The following is a 16258-nucleotide window of genomic DNA, read 5'->3' as shown; positions in this document are numbered from 1 at the left end:
TATGTAGAATAGCCATCACATTGATTACAGTCCTTCCTCCTGCATTGGGATTTTATATCTGGTCAGGCCTAATCCTGACATTTGAGGGGTTGCCACAGAGAACAGGGGTCACATTATTTTCCAGGGCCAGAGCAGAGGGCCAGACCAGGAGCAACAGATGGAAACTGATCAAGGAGAAATTCAAACTGGAAATAAGGAAGAACTTTCTGATAGTGAGAGAGATCAACCAGTGGAACCGCCTGCCAGTGGAGGTTGTGAATGCCCCATCACTTGACACATTCAAAAAGAAATTGGACTGCCATTTGGCTGGGGTGGAGTAGGATTGAGGAGGGGATTGGATGAAATGACCTGCAAGGTCGATTTCCACTCTAAAAATAAGTAAAATAAAAAGTAATCCTATTTTGTTTTACTGAATACATCCCGGCTTAGTTCATAAAAGTAAAGAGTACTATAGCTTATGTCTATTGTTTATAAAGCTCGTTAGTACATTAAATACTTTTATAAAAGAGAAACTCATTATTATCTTCCTTTAATGACCTTCTCATTCTTTGAATTTATTTTCTTTTCCATCTATTGGGCAAAGAGGCCTAGATAGTCTTTGTGGTCACTTCTGCAGCTACAGATATAGAAACATAGAAACATAGAAACATAGAAGACTGACGGCAGAAAAAGACCCCATGGTCCATCTAGTCTGCCCTTTTACTATTTCCTGTATTTTATCTTACAATGGATATATGTTTATCCCAGGCATGTTTAAATTCGGTTACTGTGGATTTACCAACCACGTCTGCTGGAAGTTTGTTCCAAGGATCTACTACTCTTTCAGTAAAATAATACTTTCTCATGTTGCCTTTGATCTTTCCCCCAACTAACTTCAGATTGTGTCCCCTTGTTCTTGTGTTCACTTTCCTGTTAAAAACACTTCCCTCCTGAACCCTATTTAACCCTTTAACATATTTAAATGTTTCGATCATGTCCCCCCTTTTCCTTCTGTCTTCCAGACTATACAGATTGAGTTCATTAAGTCTTTCCTGATACGTTTTATACTTAAGACCTTCCACCATTCTTGTAGCCCGTCTTTGGACCCGTTCAATTTTGTCAATATCTTTTTGTAGGTGAGGTCTCCAGAACTGAACACAGTACTCCAAATGTGGTCTCACCAGCGCTCTATATAAGGGGATCACAATCTCCCTCTTCCTGCTTGTTATACCTCTAGCTATGCAGCCAAGCATCCTACTTGCCTTTCCTACCGCCCGACCACACTGCTCACCCATTTTGAGACTGTCAGAAATCACTACCCCTAAATCCTTCTCTTCTGAAGTTTTTGCTAACACAGAACTGCCAATGCAATACTCAGATTTACTATTCCTTTTCCCCAAGTGCATTATTTTACATTTGGAAACATTAAACTGCAGTTTCCATTGTTTTGACCATTTATCTAGTAACGCTAAATCATTTACCATATTACAGACCCCTCCAGGAATATCAACCCTATTGCACACTTTAGAGTCATCGGCAAATAGGCAAACCTTCCCTACCAAACCTTCCCCTATGTCACTCACAAACATATTAAAAAGAATAGGACCCAGAACAGACCCTTGTGGCACACCGCTTGTAACCTGACTCTGCTCAGAATACTCGCCATTAACAATAACTCTCTGATGTCTATGCTTCAGCCAGCTTGAAATCCACTGAACTATCCAGGGACTAAGTCCAATCTTCACTAATTTATCTATCAGCTCTTTATGTGGAACCGTATCAAAGGCTTTGCTGAAGTCCAGATAGGCAATATCCACGGCACCACCTTGATCCAACACCTTTGTGACATAGTCAAAGAACTCAATGAGATTAGTCTGACACGATTTGCCTTCAGTAAAGCCATGCTGATTTGGGTCCAATAAGTTATTGTTTTTTAGATGCTGATTTATCCTCTTTTTGAGTAGAGTCTCCATCATTTTAACTACAACTGATGTCAAGCTAACTGGCCTGTAGTTTCCAGCTTCTTCTCTACTGCCCTTCTTGTGGATAGGCACAACACTGGCCATTCTCCAATCCTCAGGAACATCTCCTGTTAACAGGGATTGGTTAAACAAATCAGTCAGGGGGGTAGCAATGACAGATCTGAGTTCTTTAAGAACTCTGGGATGGATGCCATCTGGACCCATTGCCTTATTTATCTTTAATCGTTCAAGTTCTTCTAAGACATCGGCTTCTAATATCACTGGAGCTGAATCCGTACAGCTGGAAGCAATGCTATATCCCTCTATAGTATTATTTTGTAAGGTGTCTTTTGAGAAAACTGAACAGAAGTAGCTATTGAAATGGTCAGTGATCTCCTTATTCCCATCAATGCATGTATTATTCCCGGTACTAAGCTTTGTGATGCTGCAGTTTTTCTTCTTCCTATCACTAATATATCTGAAGAAGGTTTTATCCCCCTTCTTTACAGATTTTGCTATTTCTTCCTCTTTTGAGGCTTTAGCAGCATATATTATCTGTTTCGCCTCCTTCTGTCTCATTTTATACACCTCTCTATCAGCTATACTTCCAGACTCTTTATACCTCCTATAGGCAGCCTTTTTTTCATTGACTATAGCCCTTACATCATTGCTAAACCATAGCGGTTTCTTCTTCCTTTTACCTTTAGTTACTTGCTTTACATAAAGTCTTGTGGCTTTTAAGATGGCCTTTTTTAATACAGTCCACTGGGTGCTCGCTCCTGCCATTTTATCCCTCCCCTTTAATTCATTATTTAAATATTCCCCCATTGCATTAAAATTTGTTTTTCTGAAATCCAATACTTTCGTTGCAGTATAGGATTGCTCACAATCAGTTTTTACATCAAACCACAAACATAGATGGTCGCTGCAACCTAAATTTTCTCCCACCTTGACCTCTGAAACCCGATTCCCATTTGTAAAAACTAAATCTAGAATATTCTCCCCTCTAGTTGGTGTCTTAACTAGCTGTGCCATAGCTGCTCCTGTAAAGGCCTCTACTATATTCTTACTTTTGCATGTAAGGGCACTGGGGATATTCCAGTCAACATCAGGCATGTTGAAATCACCCATAACCACAATATCTCCCTTTACTGCCATTAGGGTAATCTCATCCACCATCTTGTTGTCATGTTCCTCAGATTGCCCTGGAGGCCTATAGATCACCCCAATTCTAATGACAGAACCGTCTTTATTTTGCATGCAAATCCAGAGGGTCTCCAGATCTTTACATGTATTTTGAATTAGTATTGTTTTTAGACTTTCTTTAACATAAATGGCTACTCCACCTCCCCTTCTCTCTATTCTATCCTTCCTATACAGTGTATATCCTGGTATGGATATTTCCCATTCATTGGAATCCTTAAACCATGTCTCAGTTATGGCAACCAGATCCAAATTATCTCTAGATATTATGGCCATTAACTCACAGAGCTTGTTGCTCAAGCTTCGAGCATTCGTGCACATTACCCGAATAACATTATTTTCATTATTACCTGTATCAGTAGTAGTTTCTAAAACCCATTGCTACTGGTTCGTGCTCATGCAACATTTTGCACATATGCAGAAGTGTCCCAGGCAGGTGGGTGGTGCCTCTTGCCGACACTGTTACCGATTTGCAGAACCAGGCCAAACCGGAAGCAACACACCATTGTAGATATGTAGATATTGCATATATGTTAAATTACTTTTATCTTGCATTTCTCCTAAAGGATTTGTCTGCCTTCACTAATAATTTCTCGATAAGAAAGTTTTTAAAAGTTCAACCACTTTAACGGCCCATAAATCACATGATTCCTTTGAAGTGGTCATCTTGTACTCTGGCAATCAACCTTCAAGGTTTTGTTTTTCAACTGATTATAAAAAAAACAAGACAGATTTTTCCCACAGTAGAGATTCTTTGGAATTAACTTTATAGTCTTTAAATCAGTTTCACAAAACATTTATAGTGTTTTCCAAAAAAAAAAACCCCCTCTAAACTCATCTCTTTGCTATATATTATAAAAAATCTCAAAAATAAAGATTTTACAAAATTGGATGTTGTTTTGCTTTTTTTTAAGTACACTGAACAGAATCCCACCAACTGATTGGTAAACTTTTTTCAAACATGTGTTTCTTTATTTACTTACTCAGAAAGTCAGTCAGTCAGACCTCTATTATAATATAATCTTATTTCTTATCTTGTCCTTCCCCAGTTTTATGACGATTTCAATTATTAATTAATTTATTTTATATTTTGTTGTTTATCATAAGTTAGTCTTACATTCTTTGAATGTTTATTTCTTTGAATTTAAAATAAACATAATTGTCAAAACAAGCAGGCAAGCTGACTAATAACTGTAATAAATAATTAAGCATTATGAGCTCAAGAAACCACGTCATGATCAAATACCAACTTTTGTCTTTAAATGTTCCTTAGTATTTAAATCTGGTCTCAGGATGATAATGTAGCATTTGGGGAAGAAGATGCAGCCCAGAAGGCCAGCACCAGAAGCCAAGATGGAGAAAATCTGCACGGCCACCATATATTTCCCCTTGGTGCTCAAGTAGGTGGGCAGGAAAGATATCCAGACACTGCAGAAGACCAGCATGCTGAAGGTGATCAGCTTGGCTTCATTGAAAGCCCCAGGCAGGTTCCTGGCTAGGAAAGCCACTGTGAAGCAAATGGCAGCAAGGAAACCCATGTAGCTGAGAACAACATAAAACATGGTGACAGAGCCTTCATTGCATTGAAGGATGATCTCTCCTGGCTGAGAATGCAAATCAGAGTCAGGAAATGGAGGAGAAACTCCAAGCCAGATTGCACAAATTACAATTTTTCCAGCAGAACCAGAAAGGATGATGGAGTTGGCCAAGCGCTTCCCCAACAATCTCCTCACCCTGTTCCCTGGTTTTGTGGCCAGGAAGGCCAGCACTACCATGATTGTTTTGGCTAACACACAAGACACAGCTACTGAGAAGATTGTGCTGAACATTGTTTGTCGGAGAAGGCAGGTGGCTTTCCTTGGTTGACCAATGAAGAAAAAGGAGGACAAGAAGCAGTGCAAGAGGGAAACCAGGAGGATGTAAGATAGGTCACGGTTGTTAGCTTTGACAATGGGAGTTTCTAGGTATTTAAGGAATATGGCTAAAACCAAGCCTGTGGTTAGAAACAAGAGTACAGCAAAGGAGACCAGGATGATACCCAGATTTTCTTCATAGGACAGGAAGGTTAGTCTTTTGGGAATACATTGGATTCTGTCATCAGTTGGATATTTATCATCTGGGCATTTGGTGCATTTTTCAGTATCTGAAAAAACAGTAAGTAATATTATTTTTATATTCTCTCCTTTCACATTCAAACAAAGACCTTCTTTGGATGACAGCTGATGCTGAGGGACAAGAAAGCCATAATAATTGGTAAACTGAAATATAGATATGGACATAGACAGGGTTTTTTTCTGGTTGCCCATCTTAAACCAAATGTAGGCAGCTTACAATCCAGTTTAATATTAGCACTTTTGACTTTAATGGGTGTGTGTTGCATTATTTTCTGATAACAGCACAAATACACTGTTATTCAAGTTGTATATTCACTGCTTTAAATTGTAAACAAATGTTCATTTCTTTGGTATTGTCACATGAAAAGATATACCAAATTTTCCAGACTATAAGAGACACTTTTTCCACCTAAAAGAGACTGAACATTTTGATGTGTCTTATTTTTATTTATTTATTTATTTATTTTATTTTTATTTATTTATTTATTTATTTTATTTTATTTATTTATTTATTTATTTTATTTATTTATTTATTTATTTATTAGATTTGTATGCCGCCCCTCTTCGAAGACTCACCCACCCACTGGCTCTCACCCCTCAACCATTTTTTGCCTTTGTACGTCACATTATTGGCCTCTGCATAGAAACATAGAAGATTGATGGCAGAAAAAGACCTCATGGTCCATCTAGACTGCCCTTATACGATTTCCTGTATTTTATCTTAGGAGGGATACATGTTTATTCCAGGCATGTTTAAATTCAGTTACTGTGGATTTACAATCCACATCTGCTGGAAGTTTGTTCCAAGCATCTACTACTCTTTCTGACTGACTGATTGACTGACTGACTAACTGAGTAGTGTAACTTTTGGCCTGTAAGATAAAATTGGTTTGGATGAGCAAAACCCTTTCATCTGAAACCAATTCTCAAATTTCAATGAATTTAGATGGTAAACAAGGAAGGAAATTTTCAAGCTGACAAGTAGAAAAGATACTTCCTTTAGCAGAATTCATCTTGCCCAATCCACTACTTTCTTCCATCTCTTCCTGCCTTATTCTTCAAGATTTTATTCCTCCTAATATAGAATAAATTGGATATGTTTAAAATAGCAATAAAGAATAAAATAGTCAAGTTCAGATATGTCTTTTAACTTCCACTTTGATCAAATGTTCTGGTTGAATCCAATGCCTTTTCCCTTGATGTCACTCACCTTCCTGTGTGGAGATGGTCCCCTCTGGACAAGGAATGCAATCATAGCAGCAGATTGGTTCTTCTTTCCATGCCCGTTTTACAAATCCAGGGTGACAATTGTTCACACATTTGGACTGAGGCAGAGACTAAGGAGAAAAACAAAATTCATTCCAAATTATCTGCCAAGTTTTTGTTTATTAGATTGATTAAAATAAAATGAAAGTGTGCTTAAGAAACAAACTTCTGAATTACAGATCAGGAAAACCAAAAATATTGTAAAGCCACTCCCCTTTGAAAACAAACCAAACCCTTGTTACAGTTAAGATATAAAGAAAAAATTCCTCACAAACTATGATTGACAATCTTAAATGAAGTATTATTTAGTTATAACTGTACATTTATATTTTCAATTCATACAGCTGCCATAAAGGTGAAATAAGACTAAAGATTACTGTCTTGTTTCTAGAATTATAGAGAGATGAAACCATGAGAATATGTCACTTAACAAGGCATCTTTAGATGGTACATGAAGTTGAGCCCTCTGTGAGAAATAGATATTTGTAAAGCCCAGTTAGCAGCGGTGGGCTGCTGCCCGGACAGGGTGGAATGCAGTGGAATAGCAAAAATGGAGCTCCACTCCAAAGCACCCAATTTGTACTGAAAGATTTATTTATTTATTTATTTATTTATTTATTTATTTTGTCCAATACACAATGAGGGTTTTAGTGGGTATATATCTATATACACATAGTAAAATACATCATGAAGTTTATAGAGGAGATAGTTATAGTAAAATATATCTAAGAAATAATAGAAAAGAAGATATAGTAATAGAACATATCAATGAAAGAATAGAAGAAGAGATATAGGAATAGAAGAAAGGTATAGGAGATATAGGACAGCAATAGGACAAGGGACGGAAGGAACTCTAGTGCTCTTGTACTCGCCCCTTACTGACCTCTTAGGAATCTGGATAGGTCAACCGTAGATAATCTAAGGGTAAAGTGTTGGGGGTTTGGGGATGACACTATGGAGTCCGGTAATGAGTTCCACATTTCGACAACTCGGTTACTGAAGTCATATTTTTTTACAGTCAAGTTTGGAGTGGTTAATATTAAGTTTAAATCTGTTGTGTGCTCTTGTGTTGTTGTGGTTGAAGCTGAAGTAGTCACCGACAGGCAGGATGTTGCAGCATATGATCTTGTGGGCAATACTTAGATCTTGTTTAAGGCGTCTTAGTTCTAAACTTTCTAGGCCCAGGATTGAAAGTCTAGTCTCATAGGGTATTCTATTTCGAGTGGAGGAGTGAAGGGCTCTTCTGGTGAACTATCTTTGGATATTTTCAAGGGTGTTAATGTCTGAGATGTGATATGGGTTCCAAACAGATGAGCTGTATTCGAGGATGGGTCTGGCAAAAGTTTTGTAAGCTCTGGTAAGTAGTGTGAGATTGCCAGAGCAGAAGCTACGTAGGATTAGGTTTACAACTCTTGAAGCCTTCTTGGCTATATTGTTGCAGTGTGCTTTGGCACTTAAATCTTTTGTTATTAGTATACCAAGGTCTTTAACCGAGTGGGGATTATCTGTGATAATTTGATTATTCAGTTCGTATTTGGAGTTCAGATTCTTCTTCCCAATGTGTAGGACAGAGCATTTGCTAGTTGAGATTTGGAGTTGCCATGTGTTAGACCACTCAGAAACAGCGTCAAGGTCTTTTTGGAGAGTATCAAGGTGTTTTTGGATAGTACATTTTTTTAGATGTTGAAAGAAAATGCAGGGCGTCCTATATAAGCCACCCCCACAGTGTGGTAGTAAAAAAAATTGGTAGCCCTTCACTGCCAGTTAGGTATTCAAGACAAAGTCCTTTCTATTGAAGAAATACAGTTTTGTTGTTAATCATTACTTTTGTCCAACTCTTTGAGCCCCCAAGAACCATAGATTTCCCCCCCAAAAAATCCACTCCCCTCCACTACCTCCCAAAATTAGAACTATCATTAGATGACATGGAAAGACAAACCCACATATATTTGTGACTTAAATTTGGAGAATTCTCTGTTTTAGTGGAAGACCTGGCAGTTGACAATCAAGATAAGCAATTGAATTCAAGGGGTTTACAACCAAAGACAAGCCTAAGTAGCATTTCATTACAAATTGACACACTTCATCTCATTATAGAAAGTGTTTTTGGGGGGGATCAAAGTCATTTGCACTACTTCAATTTTCTAGTTTGAGGCATTATGTCATGTATGACCAGTCATTTTGGTGCCATTTTAATTGAACACCTTCTTAGCAGTAGGAGCAGGGGTGGTAGTGTTCCAGATTGTATTACTGCAAATTCGTTCAAGTTACTCTAATCTTGCATAGCTGCTTCAATGGCAAAATTACACTGCTAAATTGAGCATACAAAAAATACGTCCTTCCAGTCAACGACTACTTCAGCTTCAACCGCAACAACACAAGAGCATGCAAGAGATTCAAACTTAATATTAACCGCTCCAAACTTGACTGTAACAAATATGACTTTAGCAATCGAGTTGTTGAAGCGTGGAACTCATTACCGGACTCAATAGTGTCAACCCCCAATCCCCAACATTTCTCCCTTAGACTATCCACGATTGACCTCTCCAACTTCCTAAGAGGCCAGTAAGGGACGTACATAAGTGCACCGGTGTGCCTAACGTCCCCTGTCCAATTGTCTTTCCTTTATTTCATATATCATATATATTTTCTTCCTCTCATATATTTTCTCTTCTATTTTACATACTATCTTTATATATATTACTCAATTTCTATTCTCTTCCATATGTATTGTGTATTGGACAAAGAACAAATAAATAAAATAAATTTGCTAGACCAATTCTCAAACACAGCTCATCTGTCTGGAACCTGCACTGCATATTGGACATTAATACAATTGAGAAAGTCCAGAAATGTTTCAAAATAAGGGTCCTCTACTTCTCTACTCGCAACACAATACCTTATTCCATCGAACTTGGAATTTTGGGTTTAGATCGCCTAGAACTTCATTGCCTTCAATCTGATCTAAATGTAGTTCATAAAATCATCTGCCACAATGTCCTACCGGTCAATGATTACTTCAGCTTCAACTGCAACAATACACAAATATGCAATAGATTCAAACTCAATGTAAACTGCTCCAAACTCGACTGCTGAAAATTTGACTTCAGCAGCAGAGTGACCAATGCCTGGAATGCACTACAAAAACTTTAACCTTAGACCAGAGGTCCCCAACCTTTTTTGCACCAGGGACCGGCTTTCAGCTAGACCAGTTTTCCATGGCCCGGTGGGGGGGGGGGAGCTAGCTGTAGCGGCGCCGTAAAAGGGGCGATCAAGAGAGGAATGGGTGAATGAATGGACGGAGGGTGGGAAGGAAGGAAGGAAAGAGGGAAGGTACAGGAACAGAAGAAGGGTGCAAAGAAGCAAAGAAAGGTGTGAAAGGGGAGAGTAAGAGAGGAAGGAGTGAAAGAAGGGAATGAGGGAGGAAAGAAGGGAGGAAGGAAAAGGAAAGCAAGAAATGGAGGGAGGAAAGGAAGGGAGGAAAGGAAGGAAGGAAGGAAGAAAGAAGGAAAGAGGGAAGGGACAGGAACAGAGGAAGGAAGCAAGGAAACTTATGAAAGGGGAGAGTAAGAGAGGAAGGACTGGAGGGAGGGAGGGAAGAAGGTAGGAAGGAGAAAGGAAAGAAATAGAGGAAGGAAAGGTAAAAGAGAGAAAGAAAAAGAGCAAGAAAGAAAGAAAGAAAGAGAAAGAAAGAAAGAAAGAAAGGCAACTTCAAAGAAAGGCTCACTGAGCATCTCTCACTCTCTCTCTCTTTCTATCCCTCTTTCTTTCTTTCTCTTCCTTTCTCTCTCTCCTCTTCCTTTATCTCCTCTTTCTCTCCCCCCTCTCTCCCCCTTTCCCTCTCGCTTTCTCTCTCCCTCTCTTGCTATCTCTCCCCCCTTTCCCTCTCTTTCTCCCTCTCTTTCTCTCTCTCCCCCTCTCTCTTTCTCTCTCTCTCCCCCTCTTTCTCTCTCTTCTTCTCACTTTCTCTCTCTTGTTTTCTTTCTGTCTCTTTTGCTTTCTCTCTCTCTCACTCTTTCTCTCTTGTTTTGTTTCTCACGCTCTTTCTCTCTCTTGTTCTCTCTCTCTTGCTATCTCTTTCTCTCCCCCCCTTTCTCTCACTCTCTCTTTCTCACTTTCTCTCTATCTTGCTGTCTGTTGCTTTCACTCACTCTCGTTCTCTCTCCGTTCTTCTCAGCGGTGACGCGCGCACGCCCTGCCCGCCTCACATTTGCCGAGAGGACTTTCGCCCCGGGCTCTCAGCAAGGGGGTTTGCATGAGAGGCGGGGCCGGCGGAAGGTGATATTCAATGTCGGGGGCGCACGGGCGGTTTTGCGCGCGCTCCCTATCTCCCTGCTAGCCCACTCGGAATACGTATTCAAAATAAGAAAAGCCTTTGCTGGCTCACTCAGAGCCTCTGAAACAATTCTATAACTCATCTGAAGAAACAATAAAGAACAGTGTATTATATTTAGATCAGATGAAGTCCAAATGTAAGGTTTTAACACATCCAGTGTGGTTCTCACAAATATATTAGAATAGTTTATGGTTCTTAACCCTTAAGCTTTATCAAGATAAAGAATATGATATCCAGAATATTAGGATGTTTTATTATAAGCATTTGTCTAATATGGGACAGGTGTCTTTCTCTTTTTTAATAAAATTAACGTATTGTGTCTTCTATCTCTAGAGCACTGCAATTGCAAATCAGTTCGTTTTGAAGATTTGCTTAAATGTTCCATATCTAACATTGTGTCCAATTTATTCATGTCTTACTTGAGTCAACAATGGCCATGGTGAAAAGCAGTTCTTGAATTCCAAAGAAAAGATATGATTGAATCTATTACCCACCTACCAACAACCTGCTCACTTTACCATACAGAGAAACACACAATCAAACCTGTGGGACTTTGTAGGTGCCTACTAATGTTGACACCTGAATGGAAATGTCATCAAGAGATCCATCAAGAACAGCCATCAGGTTGTCCTTCTTGCCACAGCTGTAGTTGGGAACATTGGCTTCTCCAGTTGAGAGCATGTCTAGCAAGGCATCTGAAGTGGCACAGGTGTTCAAATAATTGTCATGGATGTTGTAGCCAAGTGTGAGATTGCACAAAAGTTGAAAATTCTTGTTGACTTCTTGAATGGCAAAAATGAAGCATAGAATTCTTTCTGGATTAGTAAACGCAATACTGTAAAAAATACCACTGTTTAATTATTATGAAAGTTGGGAAGATTTAATATTCACAAATATATCATTCTTTGTAATAGTGCTCAACTTAATTTGTGCGATGATCAAGATTCAAAATAATTCAACCATTAAAATAGAATCATCAGCAAAGAGGATTTACCTTAAGTGACCCAGAAAAGCAATTCTAAAAACAAAACCATAATATATTCTTACTAAAATCAGGCATTGAATATCAATGAATGGTTATAAAAATAGGGAGATGGATTGGATAGAGGTAAATACAATTTTTTTCAATAAACTAGTTGTGATTAATTCATGGTTCTACAAGACTTGGGGGCTGGGGTTAGATTTAGATTTGGGTCTCAAAAAATAAGATTTAAGAGAGTGGCCATGGTAATCCAAATAATTCAACAAATTAAAACAGGTCCTACAATATAGCAGTAAGTGAAAGAAAAGAAGAGTGTTATGATTGGAAATGGAGAGAATGCAATTCCATCACACTGAATGACTTACAAGGGAGATTGAGTATCAGGAGATGTGTTGAAAGACAACATTGCATCAGATATTACTGTGGCAAAAGCGAATATACTAATGAGGTGGCCTCCTGGCTTGTAATAGCTCCATCGTTTTCTTCCCTCATGTTTCTGAAAACTCTGCAGGCACTTCGTTCTCAGCTTCCCAGAGACTGGCTGGGACATCAGCAGAAGCAGAAAGAGAAGGAGGAGGTCCATAATGCATGGGACTGAATCAATTCTCTTCCTAATTCTAAGGAAGAACAAGTGAGTTTGAAGAAATCAAAGCACTCTCACAAGATGGAAATGAGAATGACTTTCTTGACTGAGAGGGAGATAAACAGAACTTCACCTGGAAAGGGGAGAAAGGAAAGATAGATTCAAGAAGCCCATTCCCTGAATGTCCCAAAAATTTGTGCAATGCAGAGTGCGACCTGAGACATTTATCCTTTTCTGATGCAAGATGAGATCCCTTTCAAGTTGCTTCAGTCTGATGTTTACATCACAGGTAATCACTGGAGAAATATCAGGAGATACCTCACAGACCAGGATTTTAATAATTACTCTAAGAAGCAACATCTCCTCTGGGGATCCTGAACTACTTCTGGGCCTCCATGTGTGAAGGAGAAGCTGGAGAAAACCATCGTGAAAAATTATAGGTATACTCTTAGAGGGCTTGTGATCCTTGCTTTCTGGACGTGTCTAGGCAGTGATACTGAAGAAAGAAATTGAGTGTTCTCTTTCAATGCACTCTCTTGTCTCCTGAAACACCTAGGGAAGGTCACCCAAAACTAAACAGTTTGGTGCCACCTTAAGTTGATGGCGATTAATTGTAGTTCTGCCTGTCTTCTCTTGCTAAGAAAGAAATCTGTAACCTTGAACCCTGCCTAATGTTAAAAATAGGACTTGTTTATGATTTACTTTTTCAGTAGATCTCCATATACAATGGTACCTCTATCAAAGAACGCCTCTACTTACGAACTTTTCTAGATAAGAACCAGGTGTTCAAGATTTTTTTGCCTTTTCTCAAGAACCATTTTCCACTTACATACCCGAGCCTCCGAAACTGTAACCGGAAAAGGCAAGGAGAAGCATCCATGGGCCCTCTCTAGGAATCTCCTGGGAGGAAACAGGGCCTCCACCCTCACTGTGGTTTCCCCAATTGCACACATTATTTGCTTTTACAGTAAGGGGCATGCATAAGTGCACGAGAGTGCCTTTCGTCCCCTGTCCTAACGTTTCTCTTTTTCTAGTATCATGTATATAAATATTATTATATCTTTGTATACCACCAATACGTACTTGACAAAACAAATAAATAATAAATAAACAAATATGTATATATGTTTTTTCTTCTTTTTTTCTTTTTCTTTTTTCTGTACAGTGGTACCTCTACTTACTTTTTCTCTTTTCTGTACAGTGGTACCTCTACTTACTTTTTCTCTTTTCTGTACAGTGGTACCTCTACGTATGAACTTTTCAAGATACGAACAGTGTGTTCAAGGGTTTTTTTGCTTCTACTCATGAACCATTTTCAACTTACGAACCATGGCTTTTCTCTCGGCTGTGAGCAGTGGCCAAAACAAGCGCTTTTAAGTTTGCAGGCTCTGATGATTGCCAAGGAACTGGAGCCAGGCTTGGGTGAGATCATCCAAGGCAGAGCCGCCATCAGGAATTTTGGGGCCCCATACAGCCTAAGTGTCTGGGGCCCCCCCCTGGCCATTTTAAAACTACTGCCCCCCAAATCCCGTGCCATGCCCACCATGGCTACACACCCTGGGCAAGCCCTCCCCCGGCCCTCTGAGGTCAAACACAGCCCTGATGTGGCCCTCAATGAAATTGAGTTTGACACCCCTGGCCTAGAGGCTAAATCCTATGAACAAGGGCTAAGAGAACGAGTATGTTTAGCTCAACAAATAGAACACTGAGGAGGAATATAATAGTAGTTTCCCAATCCTTAAAGGGCTGCCACAGAGCAGATGGCATCTATTTATTCTCCATGCCATCTGAAGGTAGTACAAGAAGCAATGGGCGGAACCTCACCAAGAAGAAATGCAATCTGGAAATAAGGAAAAACTTGGGACTGGGCGGCATAGAAATAAATAATAAATAAATAAATAAATAAATCCCTTCTTTTTTATTAAAAGAAATTAATAGAAACATAGAAACATAGAAGACTGATGGCAGAAAAAGACCTCATGGTCCATCTAGTCTGCCCTTATACTATTTCCTGTATTTTATCTTAGGATGGATATATGTTTATCCCAGGCATGTTTAAATTCAGTTACTGTGGATTTACCAACCACGTCTGCTGGAAGTTTGTTCCAAGCATCTACTACTCTTTCAGTGAAATAATGTTTTCTCAGGTTGCTTTTGATCTTTCCCCCAACTAACTTCAGATTGTGTCCCCTTGTTCTTGTGTTCACTTTCCTATTAAAAACACTTCTCTCCTGGACCTTATTTAACCCTTTAACATATTTAAATGTTTAGATCATGTCCCCCCTTTTCCTTCTGTCCTCCAGACTATACAGATTGAGTTCATGAAGTCTTTCCTGATACATTTTAGGCTTAAGACCTTCCACCATTCTTGTAGCCCGTCTTTGGACCCGTTCAATTTTGTCAATAATAATTTTAAAAAACCAAAATCCATTACTATTAAAACTAAAACAACCAGCAAAACTATTAATAAAAACAGGTGAGGGCTGGGTTTTTTTCTCTGTTATTATTTAAGTGCTTTTACCATATGCTTTAAATCAAGAATCACTTCTCTCTCTGTTTCTCTCTCTTTTCTGTCATTCTCTGCCTCAATCATTTTCTCATTTCTCTTTTTTTCTCCCCTTTTTTCTATCATTTCTCTCTCTCTTCCTTCCACTCTTCTCTCTCTCTCTTTCTTCCTCTCTCATCTCTTTCTTTCTTTCTCTTTCTCACTCCCTTCCTCTCTCATCTCTTTCTTTCTTTCTCTATCTTGCTTTCTTCCTCTCTCTGACTCTCTTCCTTCCTCTCTCATCTCTCTCTCTCTCTCTCTATCTTGCTTTCTTCCTCTCTCTCTCTTTCTCTCTCTCCTTCTCTCTCTCTTTCTCTATCTTGCTTTCCTTCCTCTCTCATCTCTCTCTTTTCTTTCTCTCTTTCTCTATCTCTCCCCCTCTTTCTCTCACTCTTTTTCTCACTTTCCCTCTTGTTTTCTTTCTCTCTCTCTCTTGCTTTCTCTCTCACACTCTTTCTCTCTCTCGTTCTCTTTCTCTTGCTATCTCTTTCTCCCCCCTATTTCTCTCTCTCTCTATCTCTATCTTGTTCTGTCATTGCTCTCACTCTCTCTCGTTCTCCGGAGGCTGGCGAAAGTAATTTTCAATTACTTTCAATTGTAATTTTCAATTACTTTCAATTGTAATTTTCAATTACAATCAACCTACCTCTCCTTCCTTCCTTTCCCCCTCCCTCTTTTCCTTTCCTTCCTTCCCTTCCCCTTTCTCCTTCTTTCCCTTCTTCCTTCATTCCAACCAACCTATCTCTTCTTCCTGTTTCCTTCTCCTCCCTCTTCCCCTTCCTTCCCCTCCATCTTTCCTTCCCTTCCCTCCCTTCCCTCCCTATTTTTCCTTCCTTCCTTCCCTTCTGTGTCCTCCCGGCCCTCTCTTCCCTCACATCGTGTAAACTTCGCTCAATCCTGGCCTGAAAAAGGGATGCAATTTTCCTCATGTATGATGCTGTGCTTCACCCCAGGAGGGCACTCAGATACAAATACTGTACAGATATAAAGAGGGAAACCGGGGAAGTGACTGTCATAATTTATTAAGGTGCCACTTCTTCAGGTGGGGTTTTTTTGGGGGGGCGGGGGACGTGCTAAAACCAAACAATCTGAGGTAAAATTAAAGATCCAACGTGTCCATGAAACCGCCGTCTGCAAGTCTGCTGAGAGAAGAAACAGAGCGCGGATCTTAAAAGGCAGGAGACCGGCCGTGGGTCAACTCTGAGTGACCCGCCAACAGCGCTGAGGGACCCTGACTGCTGTGGGGGCCAGCAAGGTCATCCATGAAGCCACGAGGTGCTCGGGCGGGA

At 39.5% G+C, this 16258-nt stretch overlaps 1 protein-coding gene across 1 annotated transcript in view; it reads right to left on the bottom strand.

Moving 5' to 3' along the window:
- Nucleotides 1-4381: 4381 nt before the first annotated feature.
- The window catches only part of LOC139159197 (vomeronasal type-2 receptor 26-like), a 59460-nt gene continuing 47583 nt past the window's right edge, over nt 4382-16258 (bottom strand). Inside the window, exons 4-5 of the mRNA XM_070736549.1 lie at nt 6468-6594; nt 4382-5286 (exon numbers count right to left, since the gene is read on the bottom strand). Coding sequence (XP_070592650.1) covers nt 4382-5286; nt 6468-6594 — 1032 coding nt within the window. The remainder of the gene's footprint in view (nt 5287-6467; nt 6595-16258) is intronic.

The sequence above is a fragment of the Erythrolamprus reginae genome, chromosome 2 (genome assembly GCF_031021105.1).
Source record: "Erythrolamprus reginae isolate rEryReg1 chromosome 2, rEryReg1.hap1, whole genome shotgun sequence".
NCBI lineage: Eukaryota > Metazoa > Chordata > Lepidosauria > Squamata > Dipsadidae > Erythrolamprus > Erythrolamprus reginae.
The sequence above is the reverse complement of the archived record's forward strand: the minus strand, read 5'-3'. Positions and strand labels throughout refer to the sequence as shown.